The sequence below is a fragment of the Anopheles coluzzii genome, chromosome 3, assembly GCF_943734685.1.
Source record: "Anopheles coluzzii chromosome 3, AcolN3, whole genome shotgun sequence".
NCBI classification, from domain to species: Eukaryota; Metazoa; Arthropoda; class Insecta; order Diptera; family Culicidae; genus Anopheles; species Anopheles coluzzii.
The window spans coordinates 22,386,444-22,409,560 of record NC_064671.1 but is presented as its reverse complement, the minus strand read 5'-3'; the positions used below and the strand labels follow the sequence as shown (position 1 = coordinate 22,409,560).

At 42.9% G+C, this 23,117-nt stretch overlaps 2 protein-coding genes and 1 long non-coding RNA gene across 3 annotated transcripts in view; 2 read left to right on the top strand and 1 right to left on the bottom strand.

Annotated features, from left to right (window-relative positions):
• The window catches only part of LOC120954768 (probable nuclear hormone receptor HR3), a 509,904-nt gene that overhangs the window by 398,290 nt on the left and 88,497 nt on the right, over positions 1-23,117 (bottom strand). The window lies entirely within an intron of this gene.
• LOC120955971 (glutamine synthetase 1, mitochondrial) lies at positions 7,068-10,738 on the top strand. The gene is made up of 2 exons (XM_040377258.2): positions 7,068-7,234; positions 7,714-10,738. Exon 2 carries the CDS (start codon positions 8,196-8,198, stop codon positions 9,402-9,404), a length of 1,209 nt encoding a protein of 402 aa, XP_040233192.1. The 5' UTR covers positions 7,068-7,234; positions 7,714-8,195; the 3' UTR covers positions 9,405-10,738.
• Positions 17,017-18,509, top strand: LOC120959387 (uncharacterized). The gene is made up of 2 exons (XR_005752181.2): positions 17,017-17,626; positions 17,727-18,509. It is a non-coding gene; the product is annotated as an uncharacterized LOC120959387 (long non-coding RNA).

The following is a 23,117-nucleotide window of genomic DNA, read 5'->3' as shown; positions in this document are numbered from 1 at the left end:
GTTCTATTTATCAAAAAGTACATTATGGATTATTGTCTGTCTCCAGATCTTGGAAGTATTATTTATGTATGTAATAAGTACATATTATTTACATTCATGCAATTTCAATAGCCAGGTTTAATCACACCTCTACTAGGTATGTTAGACAATGAAATTTGTATCGAATAATTAGGAAAAATATATCCTCTTTTTTTCCTTATGACATAGCATCGTGAAATTTCGTACCAAGTAAATTTTTCAATTTATAAGAATTTATTTACCATTCGGGCGACTTTACTATCTATCGACGGGTATATGGACAAATCACTTATAGGAATCATCTTTATTACAATTTATTAAGCAATTTGTATTTCTCTTACTATTATATCGAGTTTTGATTTTTATTGAATGTCATTAATAATCTTTTGAATTTTTTATTGGACACTAATCTCTACAAACATATTTAGCCACGTACACTGGCTAAATTTATTCTTATATGAAACATAACTTAAATGGAAATGCATCAAAATCACACCCTTTGTTCACCTTTCATCATCATGATAAATAGAAACAAAAATTCTTCTTTTTTTCTCCCAATTAATATTATTATTAGTAGAAGTCTTAACCTTTTCTAACTAAATTACGACAAGCGAATGCAAAAAACTGCGTAAAAATATAACAACAACAACAACAACAACAACTATTTCATACCAGCCAATTCTACTCAAAGAATAAGTGTGTCTGGTGAGTTCATAGTAATAGTCTAGAGAAGTTGTGTATCTTAATCTAATTACTTGAACAAGTGTGTTTATCCTTATTTAAATAATAATTTAAAAAATGGGTCATATGACCCATTTTATACTAGCTAGTGCAACACCTTGAGTTGTCTCGAGACAAAAAAGCGTCCCTATACTTCTACCACACCCTTAAGGTAATCGTTCGGTATCGGTAGTCTCGTCCCCACGGGGATGCTAAGCAATACCGAAGACCAGCAGTGCGGAAAAACACACATTCGCTCAAGCGACGGTAAACCACACAAGCCCATCACCCCTCCGCCTAACAGTATGCAATCGCTGCTGCAGCTTAGCAGTGGGGGAAAACTTTTCACCACTCCAAAGCACCCAAGCTGCATCCCCGCCTGTGCTGGTTTTTTTATTTCCTTGCTCCCCTTTTCTGCTGTGGCACCACACTTGCACGGCAGGACAGCCGCCAATCCCTTGACTGCATTTCCGATCAATTAACACAGTTTCCTTGAACTACATTACATAAGCGTTACCTTTTGCTTCCACTTGTTGCGTTGCGGGACATACGGCATAAGGCAAAAGGCCATCCCTGCCATGCGTTCGGTGTCTTGTATCGAGTTTTGCCACGCGCTAAACTCCTCCACCCTTCGCGCCTCCTCCTGCCACCCATATGTCGCAAAACCCCTTCATTGAGATCACATCGATCAAAGTGGACCGATACGCTTCTACGCTACGGAGCTTATTGGTTACGATTTTACCTATCGGGCTTCTGCATCAGCTTCCACCCCGCAGCCTCTCGCTGCCGTAGCGGACAAGCACAAATAAGGATTAGTTTCAGCACCAATTTCTCATTACGTGCCACACGGACCTGTAAATCGCCTTGCTCGTGCCATCGGGATCCTTTAATCTACCGTGCCCTATTCACCTTTTCTTTTGGATTTTTAGTCTTCTCCACACTCTCTCTCTCTGGGATCTATCAGCTAAACGGCCGTTTAATGTGACGGCAATTTGTTGGCTCTCCTTCAGTGTGTTGCGTGTGCTTGGAATCAGCTGCAACATGGCGCGATTATTCATTCTTCTTCTATAGATGAGTGTTAGTGCCAGATAATGCAGACTGCTACTTCGTACGCTTCTTGGCGATTGGGATCGTAAAATCATGTTCGCGATGGCGGCAGCCCGCTTTGTTGCGGCGATTCCACCATCCATCACCGGTCACGAGACGTTCGCGCGGGTGCGAATGCAAAGAAAAAGGTCAACCATCGCTTATCAGTGTGTGCCCGGCCGCCCGCCGGCCGGACAGTTTGTTGTTTCAATTTTGAGCGAAAAGCACGATCGATGTGCGTCATTCGATCGAGTACGATCGTGGCCCGCTGGAAACTGGGACGATGCAAAGGATTTTGCGGTTTTCTTTTTGGCCCAGCAATACACGCTCACACGCTCAGAGACTTACTATCAGCTGTTGGGCGGTTGGTTTGGTTGTAATATTGAAATTTATTGCCTGAACTGTGTGTGCCACCCGGCCCGGTAATTGCCAGAAGAGTGATTAAGATTAGGCTTTTCTGGTTATCTATTTAAAGCTGTTTTTAGGTTTCGTCTCGTTGTAACCGTTCTTTAGAAATAATGAACTTCAAAGGGAATTTATGAGAAAGAAAATAGAAATATTTTAAATATTTACAAATGCTTTTATTTACATCATGGTTTGCTAGTTCCAAATGTATAACAATTTTTTATTATTTTTCTTGATAAATTAACATTCCATTTTACAGCCTCTTTGGGTGAGAAGTTATCAAATGATGTCAGTAGCATTCAATGGAATAAATAAACGACTGTATCTTCCACCTATACCTCAACTACAGCTAACAATAATGAAGAAGTAAGCTTATCATTCCCACACCCCTGTGCATTATGAAAATGTACTTCACATTTTCTTTCCTCCCCCAAACACAATGCTATCAACTCATCCCGGAACGGAGGCTTTGCGAACGGCACACGTGCACGTATGCGGCTACGATAAGACACCCACCGAGACACCGAGTACCGGCCGAATCGACTATCCCCTCTTGTCAGTCGATGCTTTCCTGTCAATCATCATAACGCGCATGGAGGCGTATTTCTCTAGCGATTCGTCCTCCGCGGCACTCCTCACAGAACCAGCGCGCCCGCAACGAACCGAATAACTCAATTAATGGTGGCATCCACCTACTCTTATCTAGGGCTGCAAGCATATCATCTTTAAAGCGGGGAGTAGGCATGATGAAGCTTCAGCACTATCGAGGATGGCATGTGTATTGGCCTTGTCTTCCCCGTTCAATGCGTTCTGACGATCGGAGATAGCAACTAGTGCTGAGCCCACTGCTAATGCATGCCACGGTTTGTGATAAGCTGCGATACGGTGGAGGATGCTTTATATCTTGATGGACCGCCGAAGGTGAGCCGTGTGCTGCTATCTGTTTGCATTCAAATGAAGCGAAGGGCGGGTTGTCAATTGCAGTTCAGTATTTATTGGCTGTTGTTTCCTGTTTCACGGTGAAATTTGAAATGAAGAGAACATGTATAGGATGTCCTGTGGGGAACATCGAATGATTGAATGCATTGCTGGAAGAAAGGTAGGTCAGTACGAATGTTTGTTTGTAGAGCTGAGATAAAGCATATGAGTTTTATGATATCATCTGTTGCTTTTGTTCAACTTTATTGGGCTGTCATGATGGTTCAATAAAAAATAAATTGAAGAACAAATTTATGGAGTAGCAAAGAATGTAGAACAAGGTCACAATACACTAGTAGAGTAAATTGATTTTTTATTTCTCATAAGTACGGCACAGTTACACATAATACATAATCAATAGTTTAATAGTCATTAGAGTAATTAAATCAGCAACATTGAAAGTAACTCTTTTTTTTAAGAACTTTAACAAAGTATACATGCAAATTTATAATATTTTAAATTATTAAATCGAAACTATTAATTTAAACAAAAAATAATCGAACCTGACACACATACCTATAGTGATGCTAGTACCAATAGTGGAGGTATTGCACTAAAATGCGTCTCATACGATAAATTAACTGTAGTTAAGTTATTTACGATAGTGTGAAATGTTCTCTAGCCTTTTACACAGGATTTAAAAATGAAATTGGGCCATTCCGTTTCTTAGAGACCGAAAAATCCATTATTTTGTGAAAGATTTCAACATTTTTCCAAAATCCTCAGGATTTTATAACGATACTCATATTTTTGTTAATGTTCTAAATGACCACATAACAACGCAATTATTATTTTTTAACATTATTTTTATCAAATGATATTGTTTTATTCAAATTCATTAGCTTTTGACCATATTTACGTATTTTTAAGCGTTTTTTACGATAGTGCCATTATAGGTACTCCAAACAGGCATGTTCCTATAGTGGTCCTAGATCTAAAATCAATAAAAACAGGTGATTTTAGATTTTTTTCGATGACATTTTTGACATGTCGTACTGTTTTCATTAAAATAAGCAACAAAAATTAGTTTTCTCTAAGTAATTTATCAAACAAAGGCCAAAATTCGCTTATCTGGCTGAGTGAAAAATCGACTTCAAATCAAGCAAACTCTTCTGGGTATGGGTTGACGACAGGTGTTATTCAGTACTTCAGTCAATATTTTCATCAACCAAATTCATACATTTTTTACGATAAAATTACGAAAGAAATCATTATTGTGGCAGTAATCCTTGCTATTCACACGAAAACAGCTCCAAAACTAAGTTGTATTGATATTATACACTGTTTTGAGGCGTCCTTGTTTACCACCACTATAGGAACACAATACGACGACTATAGGAACCATACCACCATTATAGGTACAACGAAGCAGTCACAAAAATATGTATTTTTTCGTAAATTTTATGTGTTTCATGGTAAAAATGGTTGTGATTGCGAAGATAAATCATATTCCAACTGTCATGTATTAAAATATTCAGAAATTGTCCTTCCTGACACTTTAAATCCATTAAAACACATCTGTACCACCACAAATTGCATCACTTTCGGTACATTTACCCTGTAATACAAAATAAATTTCATTTTTGTTAAATGTTTAAAATCGCTTCAAAGTCATAAATTACCGAATTGTCAACATGAATTGTATTACAAAAGAAATTAAGTACATAAGACTACTAAGTTAACTCAAGCATAACTGTTTATCAGTCATGTTCATGTTCAATGTCTCCGAAACGCATTATTTGCGTAACGCAGCAAAATCCTGTATAACATACTTTAAAAAAAAGTCAATTAAAAATGCATCAGAAAATTCAAAACCTTGTCAATAATTTTCATGCTTTAGAAAAGTTTTTCATATTTTACAGGGATTGAAATGATAAAAGTATTATCAATATAAAACTAATAACAATAAACGCTAAACGAATCAAACTTGACATCGTAAGGGTTAACAAAAGACACACATGTACGTGTTGCTGATATCTTCTCCCCCGTCCCCAATGCACTGGCATTACAGAACGAACGATAGCTCAGCTGTTGCAAAGACCGGTTTGTTGCTCGTAACATCAAACAATAAACCATACCCCATTCACTTCCCGAGGCTCCCCTTATCGGTGTATCCCTTCAAGCTCCTTCCATCTTTGCGCGATAGAATAACGGTGAGAGAATTCACACCGCATTGCCGGCACTGTCCGAGGATAGAATTTCTCATTTTCCCAAGAAAAATAAAAGGAAATCGACACCAACAACAACAACAACAACAACAACAAAAACATCGAGCGCCGGTCTCAATGAAAATGTTATGAGCAAAAGAAATCACATAAATGCTGCTTCTCATCACTACCAACGCATTCCTCATCCCTTTCATTCCTTTCCATAGTAGTAGCGCATGTGTGTCGTGGTTTGCCCGCCGTCTCACCAGCGTGGGTGTGATTTTCTTTGTTCAACACCATCGGCATGAGATAAAGGTGACACCTACACACCATTTTCTCTCTCTGTGTATCTCTCTGTATCTCTCTACACACCACCAACGTTAAACGTTGCTCAAAAAACCGCCCGTGTCTGGGGGGGTTGGTTCAGTTGGTTCATTTTCATCCCTCTCCTGAAGATTAAACACAGCTTTATGTAGACAATAACAACAACAACAAAAACACCCCCCTTTCTGTGAAGCTTCATTTTGGTTGGGATGAGCGTGTGTGAAACAGACAACAACACGCACATTGAAAGCATTTTTGTGCAGATGCTCTACCATGACCTCCGCTAAGAATTATGGCAAATTTGTCATTGTGGTGTAAATAAGAATGAATAATAAATCCGCATTTTCCCCTTTTTGCTTTGTGTTCGAAAGTTTTACACGTTGTTTTGCATACTTTAAAACACACACACACAAAACAATAATAGAAAAAGAGACTATTTTTATATCCAAAAACCAAATCCACGCTGGCCCACTGTGCGATGGGGACGTGGAAAACCGATTTACAAAAAAGCGGAAAACTGCTCACAGCATCCCTTACAGCGCCGGCACTTTTACTCTCTTCACACACGCGCTCACGCGGCTTGGTTGGGCTGATCTTTTACGTTCACTCCCGCACTCGCTGCCAACCGGAGTGTATGTGTGTGCGCATTTAACGTGCTTCGCGAATGCTAGTTTGTGTCACTTGTGAAGAGAAAGGCCCAGAGACAGATTTTAGCTGCAAACATCTTTTTTAATGTAAGTATTTTGTGCAAGAAAACGGCGATAAATAAGAAAGAGTGTAGCGGTGTGATAAGATTTTACTTGTTGAAACGCAACGCGGCTTTGTTTGCATGAGGGCCGCTACAGAGTCCGAGTCCGCGCGATAAAAAAACCCTTGCCACGGCGCGAGCTCCACGTATCCACGCGTACGCGTCACTGTATGCGTTTCGCCGAAACTGCATACGAGCCTGTTAGAATTGTTATGGTTGCGGCGCTGGAGGAAGTGCGCTGCAGAGAGAAAAAAGACACAACACAAACACCAAACACAAACCAGCAAGAGCGAGAGCGAGAGAGAAAGGTACGAGAGAGTGAGGTTAGCGTAAAAGATTAGATGGAGCTTAGGAACGGGCCGATCGATTTTTAATCCAAGCCGGCGTTGGCGAGAGCGCGATAGTAGCCACCGCGAAGCAAACGAAAGTGAAATGCGAAAAGGGGCAGCTGAGAGCGTGATGAGAGCGGCACGATGTGAAAGAGCGAGATAATGCGAGAGTGAGCGAGCGAGCCCGCGACCACCACACTGCTACTACGCATATCCCTTCACTACAGCGCGGGCTAGCCGGAATCGAGGGTGTCTGTGACACCCTCTCCCGTACACACACACACAAACACCCAGCCGGAGAGCACCACTACACCGACAGCAACACCCGTCGGTGGCAGCGGTTTAAGTAGTTGAACCGCGCTTTAAAGCGAACGCACTTAAGCTACAGCAGCGGTACGAGCAGCAGCGGCGTGCTTTCGCAGCAGCAGCAGCAGCAGCAAAACTTCTTCGACAGGAAGTCGCGTAGGGAGAGGAAGCTGGTTAGTGTCTCTGTGTTTGTGTGTGTGTGTGTGTGTGTGTGTGTGTTTGTGTCTACATCCTTGAATTGTCCTTTCCGATTTTTGGTGGATGCTCAACGTAAAACTCAAAAACAAAAACCCAAAAACAAACGGCCTAGAAATTGGGGTGTTTTCCGACTAAATCGCTCTTTGTGTTTGTATGCAGCTGTAGTACGGCTTCCAAGGAAAAGTGTTTGAGTTTGTGGGCCTATATCTTTCCCCGAGTGCAACGTTGCCCAGACAACGACCATGAGACGTTGGTCTTTTGTTACGTGCTCCGTCTGTGATAGTGATAGTGTTCCACCAGACAGGGACCGTTTTTATAATTGTTTGCGTGTATTTAGTCTAATATTTTTTTGTTCCCTGTCTGTGTGCTCCACCTTTCCTAAGTACACCTTTGTCTCATTAGCTCTCCATTACTCACAGTCTTCTATGCGTGTTTTTCTTTCTCTTTTTTGCAGGATATGCAGTGTGAACGGCTTTAAAGCAACGGCCTAACTTTTCAACAAAAAACAAACATCACACAACCTGCCACACTCCTTCACCTCGTCGTTCGGAAGAGAGAGAGAGAGAGAGATCGTGAGTGTGTGCAATCGAACCTACGTGTGTGTGAGCGAGTATAGTGTGCGTCTATTGTGCGTGCGTGTGTGTGTATCTCGATAGTGTACGCTTGCATCTTAGCCGATCCAAGTAGACCTGTGCCAGCCGTGGGAGCATCGACACTTCATTTTGTGATAGAAATTCAACGTTGTCGGTTGTTGGGCGCGCTAAATTCGAACCTCTTTGCTCATAATCTCACGCAGGTGTTGTGGAACAAGAAACCCCACGAACTCCTCCAAATTGTGCTAGTAGAAACGCCGCGTGTGTAAAGTGACGTCCATCTTTTAATTTTACTCCCTACTTCGTGTGTGTGAAAGCAAACTCCCTGTAAAAGAAGAAAAAGATGGCTCTCCGCGTCGTGGGACTGTTCATCCGCCAGGAGCTGTCCGGGCTGGCCGGCAAACCGTCGGTGCGCATGATCAGCACCAGCCGCGGCCCGAACTGTGCCCGGATCCTGGAGCACTCGCCGAACGCGCACCTCAACAAGACGCTGCTGGACCGGTACACCCGGCTAAAGTACGACCCGAAGTACGTGCAGGCGACCTACGTCTGGATCGACGGCACCGGCGAGAACGTCCGCCTAAAGGATCGCGTCCTCGACTACGTGCCGAAGGCGCCGGAAGATGTGCCCGCGTGGCAGTACGATGGCAGCTCCACCTACCAGGCGCTCGGTGGCAACTCGGACATGAAGCTGGTGCCGCGCGCGCTCTACAAGGACCCGTTCAAGGCGGGCCCGAACGATGTGATCGTGCTGTGCGACACGTACCAGCCGGACGGGAAGCCGACGGCCTCGAACCACCGTGCCGCCATGCAGGACGCGTACAACCGCACGAAGGATCTGGAGCCGTGGTTTGGCATCGAGCAGGAGTACACCTTCCTGGACATTGACGGGCGTCCGCTCGGCTGGCCGGTGGGTGGGTTCCCGGGACCGCAGGGCCCGTACTACTGTGCGACCGGGGCGCAGAATGTGGTCGCTCGCGACATTGCCGAGGCGCACGCGGTCGCCTGCCTGTACGCGGGCGTCCAGTTTGCCGGCACGAACGCGGAGGTCATGCCGGCCCAGTGGGAGTACCAGGTCGGACCAGCGCTCGGTATGAAGTGTGCCGACGATCTGTGGCTGTCGCGCTACATCCTGTGGCGCATTGCGGAGGATTACGGCGTGGTCGTGACGTTCGATCCGAAGCCGATGGAGGGCAACTGGAACGGAGCGGGCGGACACTGCAACTTCTCCACCAAGCCGATGCGGGCGGAGAACGGTATTAAGGCGATCGAGGCCGCGATCGAGAAGCTGTCGAAGAAGCACGACAAGCACATTAAGGCGTACGATCCGCGCGGAGGAAAGGACAACGAGCGCCGGCTGGTGGGCCGGCTCGAGACGTCGTCGATCGACAAGTTCAGCTGGGGCGTGGCGGATCGTGGCACCTCGGTGCGCATTCCGCGCGGTGTGGCGGACGCGAAGAAGGGCTACCTGGAGGATCGCCGCCCGAGCTCGAACTGTGACCCGTACGCGGTGTGCAATGCCATCCTTACCACCTGCCTGTTGGACGAGTAAGCGGGGCGGTGGGTGAACGAGTGTGTGTGTGTTTGAATGTGTATTGTGTGTGTGTGAGAGCCGATCGACATTTTCTCCCGTTTTTTGTGTTGGCACTCCCTCCGCTCCCACCACACGCGTTTGTTTCCCTTCTGCTAAATCCCACCGCTGCTCCTCCAGCATAAAGAAGGCATGACGCAATCAAGCCTGTGCAAGATCGATCGAAGCCTTTCCTCCCCCCCCACAAGACAACAAGGAAGAAGGGGCGAACACACCCAAGATGGGTTCTATGTATACGGTTTATTTTTTGCTTCATTTTTTCTTTTCTAAACCAAACTTTCCAATTGTGTTTGGCCGAAAGGACTCATGACTTAGGCAATGGAATGGTGTTGGGCAAAACATGTCAAGACTTTCACCGAGCGAACTCGATGGACTGATAATGACGGTGGAGATGTATATTTGTGAGAGATGCCTTTTTAATGAACCCGCTTTTATATAAAGATGTGTGTGTGTGTTTTGTGTGTTTTTACAAGAAAAAAAAGATCGCAACGAATGTATTTCTATTTTACAAGCAAAATCGTTAAACGAATTGTACAAAAAAAGGAGCCATTACAGAGTAGAAGGAGCAAGAAAAACTCCTCACAGAAAGAGTAAAAATGCTTCATTTGCTAGGAATTGTGCATTTCGTTGTTTTTTTTTTGCTTTTTTGTTTTGTCTTTTTAATCAGCAGCAACGCGCTTACGTTTTCAGCAATGAAGCTTGGTTTTACTCATTGGCAAAAAAGCGTCTTATGAAAGAGAAAGAGAGATATGTGTTTGCAACGAGCAAGGGACAGGATGTGCATTATTATTTTTCGTTTTTTTATATAATGGAGGCTGTAAACTCAACCGGGCAGACGAAAAGGGAAAGCGATGATACTTAGCTTGGAAGCAAAAGGGGCAGAAGACGATCGTACGCAAATATTCCGAATACACAAACATAGGACACATTTTATTTTCCGGTAAGCGTAAAGACAGGTGGGAGCGCGATATTTTAATGGGTGTGTGAGAGAGAGAGAGGGAAGTTAGAGAAAAAAAGAGAAAAGAAAAACAAGATAAAAAGCGAGCAAGAGAGAAGTCAGAGAAAAAAAAGGAAAACAAGATTAAAAGCGAGAGAGAGAGAGAAAAAAAGATAAGAAAAATTATCGTAGCTGTTAAAATAACTTGTTGTTTAGAATGTAAGTGCAGTTGAAGTGTAAGAGCGTGTTATATCAGCAAAATAATGTGGGCAAACGCAGAAAGTAAAGAAGTAAAGGTGGACGAAAGCAAAATAACACAAAAATAATAAATCCAACCATCACGTTATGCAAAAACAAAGCGAAACTATTTATGTCTGTGTGTGTGTATGTGTCAAATTGGCAGCCAATAATAATACTTATGCGCGAAATATCAAAACATTAAAACAAACAAAAAACATTCGAAACAGAACAGCAAAATTGCATTAAATAAAACAAAAAATATCAAAGTATGAATAAAACAAACAAACAAACCATTAAATCTAAAACCGCTTGGAGGATGTGTCACGTTCTTGTCTTCCCCTTTTTCTCTGTATGTGTTTGGTTCATTCGAGAAAGCAATATTTTTCCCCCTTTTCACTAGAAAAAACAGCTACCGTTCCGCTATCCTACTCCCTTCTTGGCGTTCAATTCCTTCCTTTGGTTGGGGTTATTTTTAAAACCACTCCGTTTTCCTTTCCTACACTGACCTCATGTGACAAAACGGTCGCTCCCACGACTTAGCAGGCTTAATGATGACCATCATCATCATCATCACCACCATCATCATTATCATCGGAAAAACTCATTCGACCTTCTGATCATTTCAAACATTTCACAAACCTGAAACGACCTTCTGGGTTCAGCGGGACACAGCTGACCGCATCAGCTTACACACCGCTCAGATGACAGTGCCACAACCCTTCCTCGTTCTGCCCTTATGCCCCCTTTGTTGCTCCTGATCCATGAGGAATCATTTTTCGTTCGCCCATGTCCATGTCGGGCGAAGGTTCCACTAGGACGTACCTTGTGTACTACTGGATTTGTTTACGTTGTGCTGTGAAAAATCGAAATCGATGCCTTGAACTTCGAACTAGCTCGTGGAGCAGTGTTGTTGTTTTTCCGATGTTTCTCCCACCTTCCCCTTGGTTGTCAGAGTTCCGGTGTAGCTAAAAAAAAAAGAGGAGGGAAGGTCCCGTTACGTTACACAACACTACGAACGAGGGTGTGTTTCGTTTCTTGTTCCTTCTCCAAACATAAATACCCCCATTGGCCCGCCAAATACGGCTGACAGTTGATTAGCCAAAAACGTGCTAGAAAAAGAGCACTCAAAGTACTTTCACTAGAGGCATGCTTATGATGGATGGATTTGGCGAAATAACGATTTGCGTCGGTTTGGGGTTCACGCTTATGTAAGTCGTTCAAAGCTGGTGAAAGATCAGGTGAGTGGGGTTTGGGTGTACCTTCTTTTTTCAACATACGATAGGAGCATTGACCTAGGGAAAGGTTTTTTTTGCGAGGTTTTGATTTTAGAAATTTCCCTCATAAACCTTATGTCAGTGTGGTATTTAAAAATTCCCCGTTTGATGCTTGATGTGATAACGAATCATGTAATCTCAGTTTGATTAGTTTTGCTCGACGCTTCTCACCCCATAAATCCTTTTTGCAGGACATTACTCAACGACGTATTTAAATAAAACATTGTTCTTCAATGTTTAAGATCGAGACCATTCCGAGTCATCCAGCAAAAGGGCTATCGTGTATCATTTCCGAGAAAAACGATCACAACGGTACAACATACCTTTGGCACAACGGCATTACAACAAGTACAACCCCGCTGAGCACCGTAACACTTGGCGACATTGTTGTTTTCTAGCCTTTGTTTTCGCCCCCTTGCGGCAAACAAAAACAAACCTTGTACTACCCCATCGGTCCATGCTGGCTCTGTTCCATTACGGTGGCACACGACAGCCGCCCTATCGATGAGCTCACGAGTAAGGGCAGCAGAAAGCAACCCCCCCGAAAAAAAGGAAGGAAAAAACAACCACGCTACACAAATACGTACAGAAACACCCCACAATCGAATGGAAATGGGTCTGCCCTGGCTTCACAGAACCAACCCCCTACCCCTCTCGGAGTTGTCGTTACTCGGAACACGGCTAGCGAACACGCGGCTATCAGATGATTTCGCGCGGGCGAACGAACGAACCAACGAAAGCGAATGCGGCCTGCGCAAGTATGTGTTTGGTGCGGACCGTACGCGCGTATAGCGAAGCATACGCTTTTGCGCCTGTGGGGCGCAAGTGGTTCAGTCGCGCGCGCACTCCTCGCATCGCCTCGTCGCAACACAAACGCGTTGGCGATGGTGGCAATAATAATAATAATAATAATAATAATATTACACCACCCAAGCAAAATGAGAACGCGATACGCGGGAGGAGCGATAGAAAAGAGTGGCTAAATGGGGTGGGATTCTTTTCATTCTCTCTTTTTTTTGTGGTGGTTCACCAGCTGATCGAAATTGGGTAAAGTTCAGACAATCCTGAAACCGTGTAATTGAGGCCGGTTGTAAGCACTTTTTTGCCACGCTTAAAATTATCAGTTGGATGTAGTCGTTGGAAATGTACTTATCTTTCGTTTAAAAATAATAAAAAAGACAAGAAGATACATAAGAGATCCGCCTTGCTGCGGGCTTTTGTTTAAAGGCAGCGGGTTGTTTTTATTACACGTCTTTGTGTAAAACTGTCCATACAAATGAAGAAAATCTTCATCTTTTTACCGTTCATTCAAGCAAATAAAATAAGCAAACAAATACATTTTCAATGCTAACGACACGCAGACCACTGAGCGGAGCAGTTGTTGCCTGTAGGAAGGAAGGGTGCGATAAAGCTTATAATGCGTGTCATCGAATCTAGGTTAAACCGTCTAAAATATCTGTCGCTTTACAGCCGCTTTACGATACCACGCTCCACCACCACCATCACCATACGAATACTACCCGCACCGGTTGATATAATGTGTTGGTTAGTGGATTGGTGACTGTTTTCTCCTGCAGCAAGCCAGATCGGGGAGAATAAAATCTCAGAAATAGAAGAAACATAGTGCGTGCGTGGACGATTGTTTTTTTTTTTTTATTAGGGATTTGTTTAGAATAAATGGCTAGCAAAATGATCGTGTATATTCGCAGCAGATTTTGCTTGACTTTATATGATCATGTTGGAAATAATAATTCATAGTTTATCGCACAAAATTATTCTCTTAGAGAAAACAAGAGCGTTTTTGGATGTTCAGGATATGAGATAAATAAGGTAAAAAGGATAAGGTAAAGACGGTAAGGCAAATGAAGATTTAATATATTTGTTTGTCAGACAAGGTTAACAAAGCATTCAAGTTATCAGAAACTGTAATTGAAGTATTATTAGAATAAATAGCAGCCGCTTTTTATGATTTTAAGGAAGTTTTATATTCCAACTCGATTTGAAGCAATGAGAATTGCAATAAAATAAATGTAAGGGACGATCCATACATTACGAAATGTTCTTAGGAGGAAAGTACCTTCCAGCATGAGCACAATTTGTTACAAAGGGTAACACAAAGACAAAGCAGAGAGCCAAGCAGCACAAATAAAGGCCCTATCACATTGAGGAATTTGGCTTAGAATTAGTTCGTCAATACACATTTGACAGCTTTTAACCTCGGCCAAAAAAATTAATTCTTTAAGGCGAATGTATATTCTGTTAAGAAAGAGAATTCCCCTGTCCTAGAGTAAACCGGGGGTTATTTGAGTGAGAAACACATAAACCAGATCGAAGAATGTCGTTGCAAAACCAACTTCTCTTACACAAAGTTGTTATTTGCAACAGAAAGACATGTTTTAAATAAAATTCTGTTCCAATATCCGAAGCGTGTAATTGCTTTTACGACTCAGATATTGCTATCAAAAAAGGGAAATTACCGATAAATTCTGGAATTATTCCTTTAATGTAACAGGGCCTTGAGATGCTCGATTTCAAAGTGAAATGTTTCAAGATCTCAATGACTATCACTGAAGAGAGGTGATGGCTGATTAGAACGTCATTAATAGAAGGGAGAGTTTATTTATAAATCATTACGGAATTCATGGATAATCCCTACAATTATAAAACCAATCAATCCAGGTTTGCTATAAATGTTTTCTTATCTGTTTTAAATCTACAAACAGAATCTTAGCCTAGTAATTTTCTCCTATTTTTGAATGAAACATATGCCTATTTTTCGTCTAGTTCTTAGACAATGCGAAGCTTACTGTCACCACGTCAAATACACTATCAATAAAGAGGGAGAAAACATATAAACAAAATAAAACGATCGCGATCGTTGTTGACTCCACGTTGTTTGTCAGCCTAACCGTGAGATCGTAATCGTTGTATTAAATGTATCTCTTTAATTTATGTTGTTGTCTTTCCCTAATGCACATTCTATTGCATCGTAAACAAAAACAAAATACAATCATTTAGCTAGTACTACCCAACCAAAAAAAAAACAAAATAAACCCCTTCCCAGTACAATGACTTGGCAAAACGTTAAACAACACACACGCGCAGACGAGCCTTTCGCTTTCGCACCACAGCGAACACGCACTCGGTGCATTGAATTTGACCTAAGCAAACGCGATCGAACTAGATCCTCTTCCTTATGTCTCGGCTGGTTTCCTTTCGAATCCATATTGACTCATTACTGAACCACTGAACCACCTTCCCCCACCTGGCCGCCCACACTCTACCACAGCCCTGCGCAGGTCGTTTTGCACACACCAAAAACCACGAACCGCTCGCGATATCGCTTCCTGGTGCGGTGAATTGTGCCGTTCGGCTTACATATTTGCCACCCTGGCCGGCCAGGGAGTTATTTCATCTTTCGATATTTGCATCTCGCCGTGCCGAGTGGGTTAACCGGTTTTTCTGGTTAAATGTGTGTGCGGATTGTTGGTTTACTTTGTGCTTGTTGTCTTCGTTTTAAGAAAAAATCAAACCCACTAAACGCGAGACTTTGCGACGATCAGCGCAGTTTGCGAGCGTTTTTGGCTTGTGTTGTGTGCCTAGCGCGAATCAAATTATTCCCATCACGAGCACCTCGTCCCGTTTTGTTTTGTTTTTGTTGTTGTGCGATCGTATGATGCTGTGTGTACTGTTTGTTTGCTGTTTGCGCCTAGCGTCATGACGCGTCGTATTTATTACGCGTCTAAAAATGAAAATCAATCACTCTCCACTCCACCGCGAGGGAGCGTATTCTATTGGAAGTGACCACCTGGGGTGACCATACGCTATTATCTACACCGCTCAAGAGCAAAAACGCACACAACACAGCGGGAAGGTGTGTAGCAAAGCAGCAGCAGCAGCAGCAGCACAAAACACAATAGCAAACAGATAGCTGCAGCGATGCGATGGTTTGATTGAGCCGCGATGGGTCCGGCGGGAAGCCATTTTTATCAGCATCTCCGAGTGCGCTACGGTACGGCGGTACGAGACACAGCGACAACCGAGACACCGGACACGCTTCCCGCGGAATGGCGGACCTAGTAGCGGCACGTACGCTGCGTACAGCGGCAATGGCAACTTTATGACAAAAATACTGCTCCCTTGTCAGCTGGTCAAATGACTGATGGTCTCGCTGTCTCGCGCTTCTATTCTACCTCTAATGCGTTCGTGTCGATGAAATCTCAAACTCGAAATCACACGCCACACGCACGTTCAATATTGGGAAGACATAAGACATTTGGGTAGAAAAATACACACAAATTCTAGAAAGAAAAGTGTCAAGGTCTCGAGATGTCAAGACACTATTTTTATAGGATTAGGTGGACGGTGGACGAGACTGGTCCCGACAGTAGTTGCTTTAAGGTAAACGAACATCTATTCAACTCCAAAATTCTCAATTAACACCTTTTTGCTTCAAGTTGTCCGAGTAAATTTGCTCACGTGCTAACATCTTAATAGTCGCAAATCAAAGAAATGCAATTTACTGCCGCTGGGACTATTAGAAGTGTTAATTGGTTGTGTAAACCTGCAAACAAAAAGCTACTATTTACGTCCCCATACGTGATTACAATGCCAGTCAAACAATTCCTGTTGTGTAATCGTTGCCATTGAAATCCTTCGCTGAATGAACAAACATTTATCTCTTGATCTTCGAAGCTCAATAATGCCTTACCATGTGCTCCTTATTACCGCTCTCCTTCCATCCATCTCCCGTAATCGAGCAAGATTTCCCTTTCGATGACCTCCAGGAGCATCTAAAACCACCCATTGTTTTTAAACCAATGTACGTGTCCATCAATCGTTATCGCACCCACTCGCTTGAGGTGGTTGTCTTCTTCGACGATACCCACTCGTACGGCCGTTTGCGAAGAGATAGCCCAGGGGTAAACCCTTGGGTTGTAAGATGGATTTACCCCTCTTTGTTTCTCGGGAGGAACTGAAAAGAACAAAAAAAGACACATTCATCGATAAAGCGTCCTCAAGCGGAGTGTTGTCTACTGGCAATTCAAACAAACAGCTACTACTGGCAATTATTTAAAAGGCGATCAACCGATCATTACCAGTAGCTAAGGCGGCTAAGAGTGCTTGCCCGTACGCGGTATGAACGAATTGCTGATTATAAGGAGCAGCGAGGCGCGTCTACTATGATTGAATTTTTATAGAAACATACCAGTACAGTACCCCATGAAGCACCCTCCCCATGAAGGCATGAGGATGAGGGACACCCTGTTTCGGTGTTTCCCTACGGGGTAATGCAGCAATCCAAGAATAACACTCCAACACGCTCCAGTAGTCAATTGCTGATTAGCAATCGCACAGGCGTCGTTAAACAACGTCAACGTAATTTACGTTACAACGCATTGAAGCAGTCTGCCCGCGGCCTATCTCGCGCGTGTTATTGTGATGTTAGAAAAGGTTGAAATTGAATCCGAAAAAGGAAACAACTTGCAGCGGCAGGAATGATGATGAAATACTCTACCCAAGCGCGAATGTAGTGCAAGTCTCTCTTATCAATTTGCAATGTATGCAGTTGCAAAAAAATACGATTGTCAAAGAATCACACCTCGGTCGTTTGTGAGTGGTGTAAGTGATCTGATTAGGTTTGAGCATTGCATCGCTATTTTTGATCGATTACGAACGATCAATTACAACGCATAATGGTTCTTTGGGTAGTAGTTTGAAGAAGGTTCAATGTGAGTATGACAACTTCATTCGGTGGCTATAAGGCATAGCACGCTAATAGTGTGCTGTGTGTATTAAGCTATTACTAAAACAAATCAATTTCCATCACAGCTCATCGGTCCCATTTAGCGCCGTTGCTAAACGACACTAATTAGCCGATAAACACACCAGTCGGTCTCGTGCCCGGGTCCCGCTCGTGTTGGAGGCTCGCCAGCAGCCGTCTCGATAATTGGTGGTTTGAGAAAACGTGCCCCATGCCCCATCAACCTCCCATTAGCCTACCGCCGCTCGCACGGGGATAGCCAAGATAGGTCAATATCTTACTCTACTCAATCGAACCCCAGCGTGAATCTCCGTCTTACTCCACACTTGACTGCGCTAAAACACACGCTCTGTCGTAGAACGTGAGCGGCACGTTTCGCTACTGTTACGCCCCGACCAACGTGTATTCTGGGCATTGGTCCAGAGATGGGAAAATTTCTCCCCCAAAGCTTTAAGCTTCATGTGCAAGCGAAGAAAAACGTGCAGAAGAGCCAAGTCCCACGAACGAGCATAATGAAGCGCCCCCATGCCAGGCCCGGCGAATCGGTGCGTGCTGTGGCGAAAATGATTATCAACGCATCACTCTCCGGTCACCCGTTTGCTGCATGATTCGGAGGGGAGCCCCGGGACGGATAAGACGGACGCTTCCCGCACTCCCGGGTCCAACGTTCAGCGCCGCCGAACGCGCGGGACGTGTGTGGCTGAGTGAAGAAGATTCTTTGCCATTTATCATTAGCAGCCTGGACAAGCTGGACAATGTCCTCTGGAGTCAATTTGACCTCCTTTCCCCTAGTGGTGGTGGATGTGTACGGTTTATATGAGCCCCGGGCAATAAAACATTACGACAGCTGACTGGTGTGGACCTGGAGTTTCGCGTCATAAAAATGGGAATAGATAATGCTTGCTCCGGGGTAATTCAGACATGACCTTCCGTTATTGTCACGGTGCAATGAGTGGACCACGAACGAACAAAAAACCATGAGATTACACTTTCACTAGAGCATGGAGCAAAGTCACGAATTTTATGTTTTTTTTGCCATAATAATGATCACTTGAAATTGCACGTTTATTGTAAAGCACATAGCTACGATCGCACGTTTCTTGCGCTCTCGCTCGCTGTTTGGCTGTTCATTTCGAGCGAGGGGAAGAATTGCGAACCAACGCCTTATCAGTGCACGGTCACACAACCCTCCGACTGAAGGGTGGGGAACCAAACATTCTTCCGGATGGTTCGGTTCTTATTTACCGAAAAGCTTAGCGTACCTCCCTAATGGTCCGCTGCTTCGATCGGTATAAAAAGGGAGTGAAAAAAAAAGAAAATATTAAAAATCAAAACACACGCGTCTGCCAAAAAAGGGTTCGAGGGCCTAGACCTGTTTGCGTGTAGTGTCCACCCGTACCGATAGCACAACCTTGAACCTGCTTGGCTACAGGGAACGTCTCGAAAGAATGGCTTCTAAGCCACGACAGGAAAATAAAAACACTTCTCATGAGAGGAACAACAATCAGGTTTTCGTTTTGCGCGGTGTGTGTGTCTTTGTGTAGAATCCATTCGCTTCTCTCTTTACGTCATCATCACGACCAAGATCGAAATCTGTAAAGCGCTGTCAAAATATGGCTGTCATGCGTTAATTAAACGCGTGGCGCGGCTCGGCCGCGGTTTGGGGCTTCGATACTGATAAGCAGGTTTCGGCCGTGATTGGTAGCATAATTGAAGCAGAACGATAAAGCCGTATGTTTTGTGTGTGGGGCGTTTTTTTTTTACTTACCGACCTTTGCTTTAAATCACTGGGTTCCACAGCTGGGGTGTGTTTCCAAGGCAACAAGGCTTGTTGCTTGGATGCGTACAATGTAAGTAAGCCGGTTCCAATTGTGAAATTGTGTGAGTGTGTGATTGTCATTTGGCCATCTCGACGAAACAAAGTAAATAATACCGCTGAAAGCCGGTTCTACTAGTTGGAATGAGTTATATCTTCTTTAATTGTGCATATTTCTAATAAAGTATTGGGTTTTTAAGTATTCTAGAAGTTATATGCACGCTTATTCAAATACCATTTGTTATATAGATTGTAACAAGAAAACATCAATAACAACTCATAATTAATCACAAAAAATCGATAACAATGGACCAAATTGTTAAATGATTGATATACGTTGAGTTTGTTGTTCTCAGTTGTTTTTGCAAATATCTTAGCCAATTCTGAAGCTAGACTTCATAATTTCGATGTCATTCGATAGATAATCTTTCTAAGTATCGATTATAATTTTAAAATGAAAGATTTTGTATATTCTTTCTCTTGTTATTTTATATTTATTTTAGATTTGTATATTTGTAGAGATCATAATTTCATATCATGTCATATCATGAGCAATAAGGGCATTTGGTCTTCTCCAGATACCATTTATCGATTAAAATTGTGATTTTCGTCGAATATTAAGTTCAAGAACCTAAAAAATATACTGATCACACTTTGAAGAAAATCCTTTTATAGATCCTCCCAGTTGATGAGATTCTTTTCAATTTGCTGGAACTCATTAAGACTAACCTTCTACTTCAGTCCCATACATGCAATAGATTGTACACAGTTAGGTGTAATTAATTTGAATCAAATAAATAGGCAGAAAGGTAATTAATAATTAAGTATAATTAGCTGAATCTAATCTTGAAAGTTATGCAATACAAAAAAACGTATTATGCTTACATTTTCAACTAAATTATATTACATAAACATATTGCATGGAGTAAAAAATATGTGGTTGAAAATGTGTAAAATGATGAACTGCAAATGATATAGTTATGAAACTGCAAAAATGATATAGTTTATGCGCAATCTTTTAACAGATTTTAACGTATTTAAATTTTCTCAAAAAATGTAACTTAAATATTATTTGTTTAATTTTTTTATATGTTTACGATGAAGATTTTTACTTAACTAGAATTGTTATTGATACTATCACCACGAATTGCATTGATCACGTAGATTGTCACCCTGATGTTGGAATAAAATATTTAAAATATAATAGAATATAAAATCATACATTATGACGTTCCAAATTTTTGTTACCTTCCAAAACAAAAAATAAAAGGAATATTCAAAGAAATCTTCATCAAAACATATTGTGCCTATCCCTAATGTTTTATTATAGAACTACCATTCTTCTTTCGAAATAGCAAAAACCAACAATCATTTGATGCAAAAAAAAATCTACCCCATTTCTTCTGAATCTACCGCTATATCGTTGTGCGAAGCGATTCGTAAACAAAATAATGCACCCAGCCCCTAGTGTCAATGTCAAACATGCGTACACGCTCCGCAATCGGCCAAGGTTACGGACGATGCACGCGAACACACCTAGCGGCAGTAGCAGCAGCAGCAGGAAGAAAACCACCAACCACAAAGACAACGGCCGAAACCGAGAGAAACGGTTCAAGGTGCAAACGTCGGCAAATGTGTCGACAGTCGGCTGCAATCGTTGGCGCTTCTGCAGCTCTGCGGTAATAAGGAAGCAAACCGTCTTGTGGCGCCCTCAAGCAATTCAGACCGCATCAGCGCGTTGCGCTGTGCGCAGTGCTGGAATGCCGACAGACAGATGACAGGTGTGTAGAGTAGCGGTCAATATAATGCAGGCAAGAGAACGGCAATGACAAACAGAGTTCGTTCGGTCGTTTTTCTGCTTGCTTTTTTGTTGCTTGCGGGCTGAACACACTCAGCTGATTTGCGTTTATGTTTGCGCGTAATGCAGCTTCAATGACGTTCGTGCAGGAGGACGGTTGACGTTGTTGCTCTGCCTGAGGGTGCTTGCCGGTGCGTGATGCAAGCTGTTTTAAAACGGAAACATTGATCTTGAAGTTAAAACGATCGTGTAAAAGGCTGGTGACATACTTAATCATCTTTTAATTCAGTTCCTTCCTTAACAAATTAAGATGCTCATTCCTCACTGATGTTCCCGGGTCGGTGAACTGTTTAAATCAACCGCTACCCAATTGCGTGTGTGGTCTGGGGTGCTGATAGAGCAATTAGGTTAAAAAACACGAGACAAAAAGGCTACCGACAGAAGAAGAAAAAAACACAAAAATAAACAATGTAAAACCATACTGAACCCTGCAAACTAGTTCGCTTCCGAACCGATTAAACGATCGTAAAACTGTCCCATAAAATTGTCATAAAACCGATTGGGCGTAAGTTTTTTTGGGCAGGTTACGCAGAGAATCGGGAGGGCGTGCGGATCACCGAAATGCCAAAACAAAGGCGGCAGCAGCAGTAGCAACAGCACATAAAACACGCGCGTTATGCTCGTTAAAATTGGTCGGTTCCGATTACCTTCTCCACGGGAAAAGCGGTTGCGTGGCCGATGGGGAGTGGTCAAACACATGGACATGGATTTCATTTGTTTACGACCCTGCTGTGTTTGTATTCCCAATCCTCCTTGGGGTTGCGCTCCAGAGCGGCGGGTGGTGGTGATAGTTGTGTTGATTTTTAATTTACGACCCTTTCAGGAGAACTTGGAATTTGTAATAAGATCGTCTAAAGCAGGCACGTTTTGTGTTGTGTACGGTGAGTTGCATGTGGCATTTAGAAGATCGTTGCATTTTTCTGCGATAAAATGAAAAGCGAAAATGTTCTATATCTTATCTGTCGTAGGAATGCTTTCATGCAGAGCAAAATCTTCTTTCAGGATTTTTCCCACAGGGCAGAAGCGTGATCACAATGATTCGCACAGACTGGATGGCCTTCGAATGAGCGAACATCACGCCACCGATGTTTTCGATTTTGCATTTTTTAAACCTGATTTCAGAGAAGAAGAAAAAAAATTGAACAACCTACATGGACAAGCGGCTTGATAGTTTTGAGTTGGCCGGTTTATTTCTGTACTCCGCTCTGTTCTGACCACACTTCAAATGCCTTTGACAGTGACCGTATGGTGACTGTTCGACCATTACTCGTTCTAAACTGCTCGTAACCTTAAAGAAACTGTTTTGCTATACCTTCCACCCCTGGAAGGTTGAGTTCATCTTTTAAGCCTGGGGGACACATTGAAAAGCACTAAAAATAAATACCATTACATAATGTACACCCTACGCACACACACACGTACGCAGCAACTTCCCATCATCATGTCCATCAGCCCGTACACACGTGTGCGCATCGATCTGTGTGCGCTTGGCAACGGCGCGTTCGAAACCGCGCAAAACCTGTATCCCTACGCGCTGCTTGTTGCGCTTCGCCGTTGTTGTTGTTTGGTGCTTTGCATTGTTTTGTATTATTTTGGTATTCGTTATTTGTTGCTGTGTTTTGCTTCTTCGTTTTGCTTCTGCCTTAGTCTTATTTGTTGTGTCTCCACTTCAGACAGCTTGCCAAACCCGTTTTGTGGAGATCGGCTTTTTGTTTTGCAGCTCGATGAGACAGCGAAATTGGTTGCCGAGCCTTTTCAGACTACGAGCTTTGTGCCGCTTTCTAG